The 13944-nt window shown below is 40.5% G+C and overlaps 1 protein-coding gene across 1 annotated transcript in view; it reads left to right on the top strand.

The window, feature by feature from the left end:
- Positions 1–13944, top strand: part of mr (anaphase promoting complex subunit morula) — a 226098-nt gene that overhangs the window by 122821 nt on the left and 89333 nt on the right. Inside the window, exons 5-6 of the mRNA XM_068394152.1 lie at positions 10047–10155; positions 11712–11850. Coding sequence (XP_068250253.1) covers positions 10047–10155; positions 11712–11850 — 248 coding nt within the window. The remainder of the gene's footprint in view (positions 1–10046; positions 10156–11711; positions 11851–13944) is intronic.

Here is a 13944-nt window from a genome sequence, read left to right on the forward strand (position 1 = left end):
GACCCTTCCCCAGTTTATAGAAAGTGTGTGAAAGGCTGTAAAACCCGCCTTCCTAAGGCCTCTATCGATCCCCATTCCATTTGTACTAAATGTAGAGGTAAAAATTGTCAATTAGGGGATCGATGTGATGAATGTGTGTTGTTATCTGAGAGTGAGTGGCTGGATTTGGATCAGTACACTCGTAAGTTAGAGAGAGATAGAGTCAGACGCAGTTCTTCTCGATCTAGAGAATTTTCCTCTCCCTGTGTCTCTGAACCTATTCCTTCCCCTGTCGTAGTTGTCCCTGACCCCCCTACTGTTACCGCTGAGCCTTCACTAAAGGCCAGGATGAGTGCTATTCAAGCCCTTGGTGTTAGGGTTGAGTCGCTTGCTACGGACAGGAACCAACTTATGTCTGATGTGAATATGCTTAAAAGTGCCAGTGTTAGTGCCAAAAGTGCGGTGAATGTGTTCAGTGCTGTGGAGGGTGCGTCTGCTCGTACCTGTCGTTCACCTAGCCTAAGACCTCTTCCAAGCTCCCCAACCCCTGGGAGAAGGAATGTCGATCGGCAAAAGGGAACGAGAGGCGTAGTCGCGCGAGCAGACGTCCCCTCGAGCGTTTCTGTTGTTTCACAGAACGCTCGCCCTCACCATGGGAAAGGTGAGGTTAAGTTTACCTCATCTTCAGATGACGCTTTGGTCAGTAAAGAATATAATCGTGACTGGCGACAAGTTTCCAGACCTCTCAAGAGGAAAATGATCTCAATAGATCAGAGTCAACTTATATCGCCTCAAATGCCTGGCTGTAGTCATTGGAGCAGTCCAGAGCGATTGCCTTCTTCTGAAGAAGGTTCTCCTACCAAACGTCCTCTTAGAACGTCTGGTTCGGACAAGCTTCCAGCGACTGCTATGCAAGTTCCAGGATCTGTTGTTCCGTCAGTTCATACACCGCCACCTCCGATTGACTGGTTGTCTTTGTCTGGACGTTCCATGCGAGACGCGAGCGGAGAAGGCGGTGAATTGATCACTGACGTTTCGGGCCGAACTTTACCACAAGTTGACCCTAAGTTGAGCCTGTTACAGGACATGCAGCTTAAGCTTTCCTCAATTATGCAGTCATATCATCGAGTTCCCGAGCGTCATGAAGCTTCACAACCTGAGCGTCGTAACTCGGTTAAGCTTGAACTTAAACGTCAAGCTTCCAGGCGTGAAGCTGAACGTCAAGCGGACGTATTAACTGGTAAAGACGTTCACCATGCAGTCAAACGTGACGCCGAACGTCAAGTTAAACGTGATGTCGAGCGTCAATCATATCAAGTTAAACGTGACGTCGAACATCATGTTGATCATGACACCAAGTGGCAAGTGGAAGACTGGATGTCAAGCTGGCGCACACGGCGCCCAACATCTAGTTCGCGCACAGGCGCGCAAAGACGTCTTTATTCCAGCTGAAGTCTTGTCGGAAGAAGATGTTGATGATCCCCTTTCCTCAGCTGAGCCTTTGGAAGACTTATCAGAGGAAGAAGAGCCTAAGACTACACAGCATTCTTTAGACCTTAAGAAAATAATGAAAGTTTTTACAGAGGAATTTCCTAGTCACTTTGTTCCTGTTGCTCCATGCTCCCCCCCTTCTGGGTTCCTGTTGCTCCATGCTCCCCCCCTTCTGGGTTCCTGTTGCTCCATGCTCCCCCCCTTCTGGGTTCCTGTTGCTCCATGCTCCCCCCCCCTTCAGAGTTCACCTTGGGGACAGCAACTCAAGCTCCTATTTTTACAAAGATGGTTCTTTCAAGATCATTTAAGAGAGCTTTAAGATTGTTGGGAGACTGGATGTAGTCCAAGAAAAATCTAGGGGAGTCGGCTTTTTCTTTCCCTCCAGCTAGACTAGCTTCCAGGTCAAGTGTGTGGTACGAGACAGGAGAAGTTCTTGGCTTGGGAGTACCTGCCTCTGCCCAGGGGGACTTCTCAAGCCTAGTAGACTCTTCTCGTCGATTAGCCATGAGACGTACTAAAATTTTCTGGACTACGTCTGAACTCGATAATCTTCTCAAGGGTGTCTTCAGAGCCTTCGAGGTTTTCAACTTTCTCGACTGGACTCTGGGAGCCTTGGGGAAGAAAGTTTCTACTTTCAAGAACAATGATTGTTTTATTGAGATTGTGTTGCATGGACAAAGCTGTTAGGGATGGCTCTAACGAATTAGCAGCCCTTTTTACGGCTGGAGTTCTCAAGAAAACAGCTCAGATGTGTTCTTTCCTTTCCATGGGGGTCACCCCTGGTCAGAGGTCTGAAATACTGTTTGCGCCGCTCTCTCATTCTCTGTTCCCACAAGAACTTGTGAAAGAGGTTGCTGCATCTTTAACCCAGAAGGCCACCCATGACTTGGTCTCCAAGACAGCTTGGAAGGTACTTCCAACTTCCTTTTCTAGCAACAAACCAAAAGTGGATACTCCTTTGTCTAGATTTATTCCTCCCTATCGAGGTAGACCCGTCAGTAGGGGTAACTACAGACCTGATGGGAAAAGAGGAAAAAGGAGGGGATGAAGATCAGGTCGAAGCAGAGTCTGACTGCTTTCGACTTCAGACAGCAGTAGGGGGCCAGTCTGAACAACTTCTGGCAGGTTTGGGAGAGAAGGGGAGCGGACCCTTGGTCCGTTCTTTTGCTGAAGGAGGGATACAAGATTCTTTTCATAAAGAAACCCCCTTTAGTTCAAGATCCAATAGATCTCTCTCCCAGATACTGAGAGGACTCAAAGAGACAGGCCTTGCTTCTACAAGTGTCCCTCTTGTTGGAAAAAGGAGCAGTAGAGAGGGTACAGGACTTGCAGTCTCCAGGGTTTTACAACCGCCTCTTCCTGGTTCCAAAGAACTCAGGGGGATGGAGACCAGTCCTTGATGTAAGCGCGCTCAACGCTTTCATTCAGAAAACAAAGTTCTCGATGGAGACTTCCAAAACTGTGCTAGCAGCAGTAAGGAAAGGCGACTGGATGGTTTCTTTAGACCTCCAGGACGCTTATTTTCATATCCCTATACATCCGAGCTTCAAACGTTACCTGGGGTTTGTTAACGGGAAGGAAATCTTCCAGTTTCGGGCCTTGTGTTTCGGCCTCAGCACCGCTCCTCTTATTTTTACAAAGCTTATGCTAAATGTGGCAAGCTTCCTGCATTCAACAGGTATGAGAGCCTCCCTGTATCTGGACGACTGGTTACTCAGGGCGTCTTCCTTCAATCGCTGTCTGGAGGATCTCAGAATGACATTGACATTAGCAAAGGAACTGGGTCTTCTTGTCAACATAGAGAAATCCCAACTGATCCCATCCCAGAAGATTCTTTATTTGGGGATGGAGATTCAGAGTAGTTTTTTCGGGCTTTTCCATCGCCCATAAGGATAGAACAAGCCCTCCTAAAGATTAGTCTTTTTCTAGAGAAAAGGAATTGTTCTGCGAGACAGTGGATGAGTCTGCTGGGAACACACTCCTCACTGGAGCAGTTTGTCTCCCTAGGAAGACTAAATCTCCGCCCTCTTTAATTTCACCTCAATCACTATTGGGACAAGGAGAAGGGCCGAGAGACAGAAAGTATTCCACTTCCAGAGTCTGTCAAGAGTTGCCTACAGTGGTGGAACGACTCAACCAAACTTCAGGAGGGCCTCTCACTAGAACAAAGGAGCCCAGACCTTATGTTGTGTTCCAATGCTTCGGACTCGGGGTGGGGAGCAACACTAGGCAAACTGGAGTGCTCGGGTCTGTGGACAAAAGACCAAGAGAGCCTCCACATCAACCAGAAGGAGCTATTAGCAGTCCTGTTAGCCCTTCAAGGTTTCAAAAGGTTGATTCTGAACAAAGTGGTGCAAGTAAACGCAGACAACACCACAGCGTTGGCCTACATTTCCAAACAAGGCGGGACCCACTCGAAGTCCCTTTACGAGACTGCAAGGGAGGTTCTAGTTTGGGCAAAGGAAAGGAACGTCACCTTACTCTCAAGGTTCATCCAAGGAGAGAGGAATGTGATGGCAGACAGCCTCAGCAGAAGATACCAAGTCATTCCCACGGAATGGACACTGCATCAGGAAGTTTGCAAGAAACTTTGGTGGTTTTTGGTTGTCCGTCCATAGACCTATTTGCAACCTCAAGAACGAAGAGGCTTCAAACGTACTGCTCTCCAGTACTAGATCTAGAAGCTGTCCACATCGACACTCTCCTGCTGGACTGGTCTCACCTAGATTTATACGCGTTCCCCCCCTTCAAAGTCCTGTACAAAGTCTTACAAAAGTTTGTCTTTCACGAGGGAACCAGATTGACTCTTGTTGCTCCCCTCTGGCCATCAAGAGAATGGTTCACTGAGGTACTTCAATGGATGGTGGACATGCCAAGAAGCCTACCAATGCGGAGAGATCTTCTCAGACAACCGCACTTGAAAGGGTTCCATCAAAATCTCCGAGCTCTACGTCTAAATGCCTTCAGACTATCGAAAAACTCACAAGAGCTAGAGGCTTTTCGAAGGAGGCAGCTAAAGCTATTGCTAGAGCAAGGAGGACCTTTACCATCAAGGTCTACCAGTCCAAATGGGAGGTTTTTTGAGATTGGTGCAAAGTCAACTCAGTTTCCTCATCCAGTACCTCTCTGACCCAAATCGCTGACTTTCTTTTACACCTTAGGAAAAATAGCAAGTTTTCCTCCTCTACCATTAAAGGTTATAGGAGCATGCTAGCGGCCGTCTTCAGGCACAGGAACTTGGACCTCTCTAACAACAAAGACCTTTAAGACCTCAAATCCTTTGAGACCTCTAAGGAGTATCAACTAGAATCACCAGCTTGGAATCTGGATGTTGTCCTGAAGTTTCTTATGAGTGATAAGTTTGAGCCCTTACACTTAACTTCTTTTAAAGATCTCACCTTAAAGATGCTTTTCTTAGTCTGGCAACAGCTAAAAGAGTCAGTGAGGTTCATGCTTTTAGCAAAAATATTGGCTTCAGTAATAGTAAGGCTATATGCTCCTTACAGTTTGGTTTCCTGGCCAAGAATGAACGTCCTTCTCATCCATGGCCGAAGTCTTTCGAAATTCCAAACCTTTCAGATGTGGTTGGTGAAGAAATGGAGAAGGTCCTGTGCCCTGTAGGAGCACTTAAATTTTATTTAGACAAAACTAAAAAATTGTGAGGCAAGTCTGAAGCTCTATGGTGTTCGGTTAAGAAGCCCTCCTTACCAATGTCAAAGAACGCCTTATCATATTTTATCAGGCTCTTGATTAGAGAGGCTCACACTCACTGTGGTGTGGTGAAGCAGACCTCAAAGTGCTGAAAGTTAAGACACACGAAGTCAGAGCTGTGGCAACTTATGTGGCTTTCAAGCAAAATCGATCCTTACAGAGCATTATGGACACAACCTTTTGGAGGAGTAAGTCTGTGTTCGCCTCACATTATTTGAAACGTGTCCAGACTCTTTACGAGGACTGCTACACTTTGGGATCATTCGTAGCAGCGAGTGCAATAGTGGGTGAAAGCTCTACCACTACATTCCCCTAATCCTAATACCTTTTTTCTTCTCTTGGAACTATTGTATTTTATGGTTGTTTGTGGAGACTGGTCGACAGTCTTCCGCAATCATTGATTTTAGCAGGTGGTCAAACTTGTTTCTTGAGAGCGCCCAGAACAAGGGTATTGGTTGAGGTCCTGTCATAGTGGGGTATTTACACTGTTTTTGACAGCTCTTAGAGGTCTTTCAGCCCCCTGAGTGGATCGCTAGATCTCATAAGGACAGCGTACTAATGAGGCAGAGAATCATAAACGTCAGCTTCCTTATCAGGTACGAACCCTTAAGTTTGTTTTATAAAACTCTGAGTAATATTCCAATAATGTTTTAGCTGGTCTCTAATCCTCCACCAAGGGTGTCAATCAGCTATATATATATATATATATATATATATATATATATATATATATATATATATATATATATATATATATAATATATATATATATATATATATATATATATATATATATATATATATATATATATATATATATATATATATATATATATATATATATATATATATATATATATATATATATATATATATATATGTATGTATGTATATATATATATATTATATATTATTATATATATATATATATATATATATATATATATATATATATATATATATATATATATATATATATATATATATATATATATATATATATATATATATCCACCGGCTAAGTCAGATGTTTAAAAAATATATTTTCATTATAAAATAAATTTTTGAACATACTTACCCTGTGGATATATATAATTAAACTCCCGCCCTTCCTCCCCTCTAGAGACCTATGGGCATGGAATATCTGAGGACTCCTGGAATGGTTCCAGTTACCTGGCGAGTGGTGGTGCTAGTAGTACACCTAGCTACCCAATCTGCGATTGCTGCGAGTTTTGAATTTCTGCCGTGACGTCAGAGACTTAAGCTATATATATATCCACCGGGTAAGTATGTTCAAAAATTTATTTTATAATGAAAATATCATTTGTGCTCCAACTACCACTTCATGATTATGCTCTAAGCACTTCAAGAATGAAGATTTTGATAGATTGCTAACAAATATGAATCATTTCCTGCTCATCTCAAGAAGGAAGAGCTGAGCGTGTTAATTTGTTAAGGCAACTTTTGGCTAAGCTGCATTCAGTGGGGGTCAAAATTATCTCTGACTGTTGATAGACTATCAACGAATGCTGCTATGGTCAAAGAGCTTGGTTGCAGTCTAGATTCTTAAAATATAAAAACTTAATTTCTTCATCCATTGATGCAAGAGCAGATATTTATATTTTTTTTATCCATGCCATATGCAAATTTTAATTAGGAATTAATTAGGGGAAAAAATATTTTGTTGATGGGGGGGGGAAACTTTATTAAGTGGGATTTCATTGAAAAATTACATAAGCTTCACGAATGCAAGGGTTTGCATTTGGGGAATAAATTAAAAACGCATCTGGCATGGATTAAAGAAAAAGGCGACTGTTAAACTTGCAGCGCAATTGCTAAGCGAATCTGTTGCACAATCAATGTAGTTTTGTCTTCATAACAATTTTGTAGAGTTCAAGGGATGCGAAGCAACAATCAATTTCATTCCCATTATAAAGGATAATGAAAGAATCCTTAAAGATTTTGTGGGCCATGCTGAATTATATCTAAGACAACTCAAACTTCCATATGGTAAACCTTTGTTGAATTCCAATCGCAAACCAGGCTTTATGGGATTCATAATTTATATAAGGAGTTTGAGTAAAATATATAATAATCTAATAGGTTGTCCTTCATCCAATTAAAATTTTTGTTAACATATAAGATGAGCCAAGATCTCCTAGAACTCTCTTTTGGCTAAGTTAGATCTATGGGAGGATGTAATAACAACCCAACTGCCTGTTAGTTTTCTGCCGCTTACAAAAGAATTTTAGTTCATAACGACTTGCAGGATGTCCTCAAAGGGAACTGTATGCCTCTGGAATCTGTTGGAATCAGTAAATATTCTTTTAGTTTCAAGTAGAGTTACGGACTGAGCTCTTTGATACAACTCTTCTGTTCAAGCTATAAATTCTTCAACTGATAGGAACAAAATTTTCAATGACGAACTTTTTGAGATAAAACAAGCAACTGATTTTTATGATGATGAGAATTACACGTATCTTTCAAGTAGTCATCGTTTGTCATTGTGTTCAAGCAGCATTGTTGCCTGTATTGCGGGATTTGTTGTCTTTATACAGGAAATATCATTGAAGTATTAAACTTCTATTAATGCTGGTACTGGTACTGATAACAGTTATTTTCCTTCTTTAATTAGATTGAAACAGAAAGGTGCTCCAATACACCAATCTAATGACGTGATAAATATATGTCTCTGCTGAGAAAAGAAATTCAGAGTTGGTATGCATATAGAATTGGATAGAAATGGGTATGCAAAAAAATTTAATCTGTATTAGATTATTATACTTTTATAAATATATATTCTAAATCATGTAAGCATATGTATGAGATGAACCAGATAATAATCATATTGTTTTACTTATTAAGGCTGTGGCAGAAAAATACTTGCAGATCAGATCAGAAAAATACTTTCAGATCAGATATTTCTATGCTGTTAAAAAGTTCTCAGCAAAATTACTAGCAAAAAATAAAATGTGAAATCGTCAGACGTATACAAAACTGATACACTTTAATGGCCAGTACTGTAGTCAATTCCTCGATGAATGGTATGTTAGTGTATGATTTAAAAAAAAAAAATCCCAAAACACGAATCATTTCCTTTGACCTTCTTAATGACTACTTCACTCTGGAGGACAGAAGTCACTTCATCTTAAACGATTTATGATTCTCTGACCAAATTTAATGACTCCCAATCTGTTATCCTCTCTTTACATCTTTAGATACACATAGCGTACCTGATCTGGAATGATAAATCCTTTAATCCTTGTACCTGATGAAAACATCAGAAGGAATTATCCATTTATAAATGACTTTTATCACTTTGTCAATCTTCCATTTCTCTGTCTGAGGATTGATTATTCCAAGGATTATCATAATACTCGAGAGTAACGCGGAAAGGGTAAAGTGATAGCTGATTACTCTCCTCCCAAGTTCTTTCTGCCTAGGATAGAAGGCGTGTCGGCTATGACAGTTGGCTTCACCGTCTCCCATAAGCATTGACTACTTGTGCCACCTCCACCCTTTTAACCTCCTTGGTTGCCACCTTGCACTTGAAACATGATGGCTTCCTTCCAGCTACCGCTAGAAATAATGGTAGCCTGACTACTGGTCAAAAGACAATTGGTAGAATGACAATTCGGTCGAAATGACAATTCGTCGAAATGACAATTCGTCGAAATGACAATTCGTCGAAATGACAATTGGTCGAATTGTCCTTAGTATATCATAATGGATGAAACATTCAAGCTTTGACTTTGATTTATAAATGTGAAAATAATGTCGTAATTCTCTTCGTCCTTTGAGCCCAACAAAAAGTATAGCAATGGTAAGGTTTTATTTTTAGCAATTAAAGCATGGATAGTGTACAACTTTGAATTAACTGGAGTGCAGTTGAATGTGCCATCACAAAACCAAATACAGTTTTGGGATAAAAGGTCAAATTTCTAGCAGTTCTATAAATAGTCACTTTTTCATCTTCAGACAACTTAAAATTCTAACTTCTTGTCATAACGTTTAAGTCTTCATCTTCTTGCACGGACGTTTTCCTATTCACTGTTCTCAATAGAGAAGATTTTTTTGGGTAGTGCTCCTGCAACACTCAAAGGCATATTACATGTTGCATTATATACTATGCAGACAGTCACTTCTTCGGTTTCACAAGCCCTTTGCTTAATTTCAGTTACAACTTACAAGGCAGTATTTCGAGTATCATTTGGCGGATGGTAATCCCGTGAAGGATTTCCTTGAATCATCTCATTAATAGTTTGTAATCTTGCTCCACACTCACTCCGTTTTTCACATCTCCAGTATTTATCACAATGTTTCTTATCAATTGTGTAAGAAACCTTCATGCAAAAGTTTTCTAGCATATCGCTCGGTCTTGATGAATTCCATTTAGCTCATGGGCTATAGTGAAATGTTTGATATTAGATACTTTAAAACAGAAATTATTTCAAACTACCATTCCTTTCGACGAATTGTTATTTCGACGAATTGTCATTCTACGAGTTATCATTCTACCAATTGTCTTTCGACAAATTGTCTGCATACCAGAAGTAATATCCAATAAATAGATACAGGTTTGTATTAGTTAGGGAAAAATACAAATTATCTCCAAATTGTCCTTTTTTTGCTACTCATATCTTATCCTCCCTTTATTCGTAGCATTAGATATACTGTATAGTTTTAAATTTCCCCAAGGAGGGGCTCAAAGTGTGCCTTGCACAGCACACTATATGTTGGTAAAGGGTTTTAGGAATAAATTCATGTTGTGAGCCTAAATGGACAGTTGAGAAATGGGACTGTTAGGTGATAGGAAACTTCTAGACAATAATGATGTTGAGGGCTTCTAAATGATTCCCTTACAGAAGAAGCAGATGACAGCACAGACGAGGCCATTCAGTGCGGAGGCTGTGACGCTGCTACAGATGCCTGTCATTGCCAAGCAATAACAAATACCTTCTGTCAAGTTAACCGGTAAGAATTTCATATATAAAAGACACTGGCTTTATATGATTTGTTAAGCAGACAGAAGAAAAATGAGTCTCAACCCATATTGATTTCTCCCTTTTTGTGTTTTCTGAGGAATTGATTTTTGTGTGATCAAAAGGGCCTAGAAAAGGAAACACAATACTGTTTATAAATGAAGGGTTAGAATTAATTTAAAATGGGGATTTTGCAATTAATATTAGGTCAAACATTTTACAGTGGTTCAGTTGGCAATATACAATGTGAACTATATTTTCCTCAAGTTTTTTATTTGAATTGAAAGATTTTCATTATTTTTGTCAAAAGTTTACTTGTGAGACCTATGTCAATAGGATAGAGGCTTATTGCAAAATCTACCTTAATAAAGACAAAAGTCTTTCAGATGACATATGAACGATAGACCCTCTTAACCTTCTTCAGAATGGGATGCATAATAATATAATTTTCCTTTGATCTAATCTAAGCCATAGCACAGTTTTTTTATGATCAAATTACATGTAAGTTCTATACACCTTACGTGATTGCTTCTTGAGCCTTCATAACAAAAATATCACAAAAAATATAGGCCTTACCACTCTAGGGCATGGAGGATATTAACTCCCTGAACCTTATTGAATCTTTCTAAGAAGGGGATTCATATGTAGTGTGGCAGATTCTAAGTACATATAGACGACAGTATGGCATAGAAAGGGCATCTACACATTATATAGGCTTTTTTTATTTTAGTCGAGTGTATTCTGATAACTCATCACAAGCTTCTTAGTGTCCCTCTTCTTATGGATTATGGTTGTTATATCCTTGGAAGAAATAACATTAAAGGTACCATAAAAAAAGTATATGGAACAGGTGGTTCTCCATTGGTCACAGGAAAATTATGGGGAATATAGCGATTGTAACTTATTAATTTACCTTGTTACCTTGCTTTTAAACACACTCCTTCACAAGTATTGATAGAAGGGTGAAGATTCTTACATTATTAATGAATGCAGGAATTTGTAATATTACTGCATAATTGTCACTGTGTCCTGCATATCATTCGGAAATAATAGGTGATAAGCGTATATCCCTATGAACACATAGGAACTACCGGTTTAATAAAAAAATTACTCATTTATTCAAAAGATGTAGGTATCAACTGATAAACGTTATTCCCACTTGGATTGGTTTGTAAAAAAAAATTTTCTTCCTTATTAGGTTTTGAGAAACCATTGCAAATTAATTTATGCTAACTCTCCTGTTGCTACTAATTTAGGAAAATTATTTTGGCCTTTCTAGCTACTCTGTTTTTTAATGAAAGATATATACTTTCAGTTAAATTATATTGTTTAGAGTCTTGCTTTTAGTTAGGTCTTCAGTGGTTTGGTATTAATAAGACAGATGGGTCCATGATATTGGAGCTTCTTAATTTAGTATTACTACTTCATGTCTATAAAACTTTAACTTTTTTGAAATTATAATAATTCATCAAGTGTTGATTAATCCTTCTTTGTTTTACAGAATAGAAATTCTTCAAGCTTTTTTATTGTAGTATACTTTTCTTTCAGGCAATTGTTGGAGTTAGACTTGCTGGAGCGTCTTGCAGGTGATATAATATCATCTTTACTCTTAGCTGTCATTAATCAACATGTGACTGCCACCTGTAGGGATTCCTATGACCAATCGCGAATCAATCAATTGGAAAAGGCAAGCGATCTTACATCTACTGCTCACTGGAATGTAGTTAATCAGAAATCTAGCATGTTTATGATTGATTTTTTTTTTTATTATATAAATTAATTCTGCAGGTTATTCAGACCATGAAAACTGTTATTCTTAGTACAGTAATTCAGGGAAGTAGCACATCCATTTCTGTCAAAGACAATACTTCCAGCTCGACTTTGGCACTTCTCTGTCACCTCTACTCATGAAGGTAGCCCATTTTGTTTGAGCTTCTCTGCCAGAGATCCTTTAAGTTGTGTTTGAAAGAACACTGGTCAGCCACCAGGGATCCCTCCAGTTTATTGTGTTCCACTGAGACAGGAGGTACAGGAAGACTTTACATGGTGACAAGGTAAGGAATACCTCCAGAAGAGAGTTCTGCTTGATTCCCATCTTTGGATCTTATGACTGTTCTGGATGTGTTGAAGGATGGGTGGGACAAAAATCAGGGCAATCTGGTTGTGTCAGGTGTGTGTGGTTGGCAGGAAAAAAACATCTGTACATCAACGTTCTTAAATGCAAGCAGCTCTTTTAGCTATGCAAACATTCTAGGAAGGTTTGATGAGATACTTGATAGTGTCAACAAGCAAGTTGATATGATTCACTTCTGGACAGTGAACCACACCTTGAAGCAGTCAGCCAGTTGCATTCTGGGTGAGAAGATTGTACAGGACTAGCAGACCAGCTTAGTCGCCAGGGTAAGGTTTTAAGATTGGAGTAGCTCTTACATCCTTGCATAATGGACAGGCTTGTCTTGTTAGGCTCACTGGGAATTGACTTGATTGCCACATGAGTAGACAGGATTCTATAGGTACAGTATTTTGTCCCGTCTCTCTCTACAGTATTCTGTGCTAAGTTCTAAATAAATAAAGCACTATGTTTTCCAGGTATAATTTTTATCGGTTCAAGTAAACTTTAAGAACATTTGTAGAAAAAATTTACAATCTTGCTGTGTTTGTAGGCTGGAACGTGAACACCCTCTGGGAGGCAGTATATTTAAAAAAAAAAAAAAAGTATTTGTTCCGTAACCGAAATACAAACCACGCTATTTAATTAGGGTATTACTTTCGGCGTAGCTGAAATGACTAGCCATTAGATTTTTAATGAGGGTTTACTACCCCCTCGCTAGTTAGCGAGGGGGTAGGGGAGGGGTAGATAGCTACCCCTCCCCCCCGCACACACCGGTGAGTAGCTCATTTTGCTTTTGGCTCGGGTGATGAACAGACGTGTCTGCTCCCACCCTTACTTATTGACAGCCTTAATCTTTTTTGCTTTTTTTTGCAGTGTGTGCTTGGAAGATGGCCTCTACCATTATGCAGAAGTGCCACGGATTACCTGACCGCCCTTGTGGTACATATATGTCGGCGGTCGAAACGGACCCTCACACCTTATGTCCGTTCTGCAGGGGCCAACGGTGTGATAGAGACAAAGTGTGTAGTGAGTGTAGGGAGTGGTCTACCCCTCAGTGGGAGAGGTTTCCCGGTGCCGGAAGAAGTCCAAAAGGGATCTTTCTCTTTCAAGGGTTTCCTTGAAGAAAGAAAATTCCAAGGACTCTTCTTCCGTAGCCCGAACCTCCTCCGAAGCTCCCGCTTGAGCGGTCTCTTCCGAGAGGTCGTCGAGTGGTGTCGTAGGCCATTCTTTTGTTGACCGACCTCAGGGTTCGGGAGAGGGAGTTGCCTCCCATGGCCAGTCAGCTCCTCCTCTCCCGGGGGAGGATTTATCTTTTAATACTGTTGCTAATGATGAATTGTTGCAGCTTTGGGCTTACTTGGGGCTTAAGGGCTCGCCCTCCAGGGAAGCCCTGTTTGACTTAATCCAGTTGGGGGCTGCTGTCAAACAGTCGCTGGCGGTAGCAGTGGTTGACCCTCTGTCTATCGTCGACATTGTTGTGGCAGGGGCCTCCGATGAGTTAAGTCAAACCCCTGCCTTGGTTCCCGATGCAGCTGAAGGCTTAGTTCCTCCCTCAACATCCTTCGAGGGAGGAGCTAAGTCCAACGGTCTCTCCTGCAGGGGATTTTCCCCCTCGGGGGAGTTCACTGACAGAGACTCCTCTCTGGAGGACTGACGATGGTCTGCCTG

This window comes from Palaemon carinicauda, chromosome 19 (assembly GCF_036898095.1).
Source record: "Palaemon carinicauda isolate YSFRI2023 chromosome 19, ASM3689809v2, whole genome shotgun sequence".
Classification (NCBI taxonomy): Eukaryota; Metazoa; Arthropoda; class Malacostraca; order Decapoda; family Palaemonidae; genus Palaemon; species Palaemon carinicauda.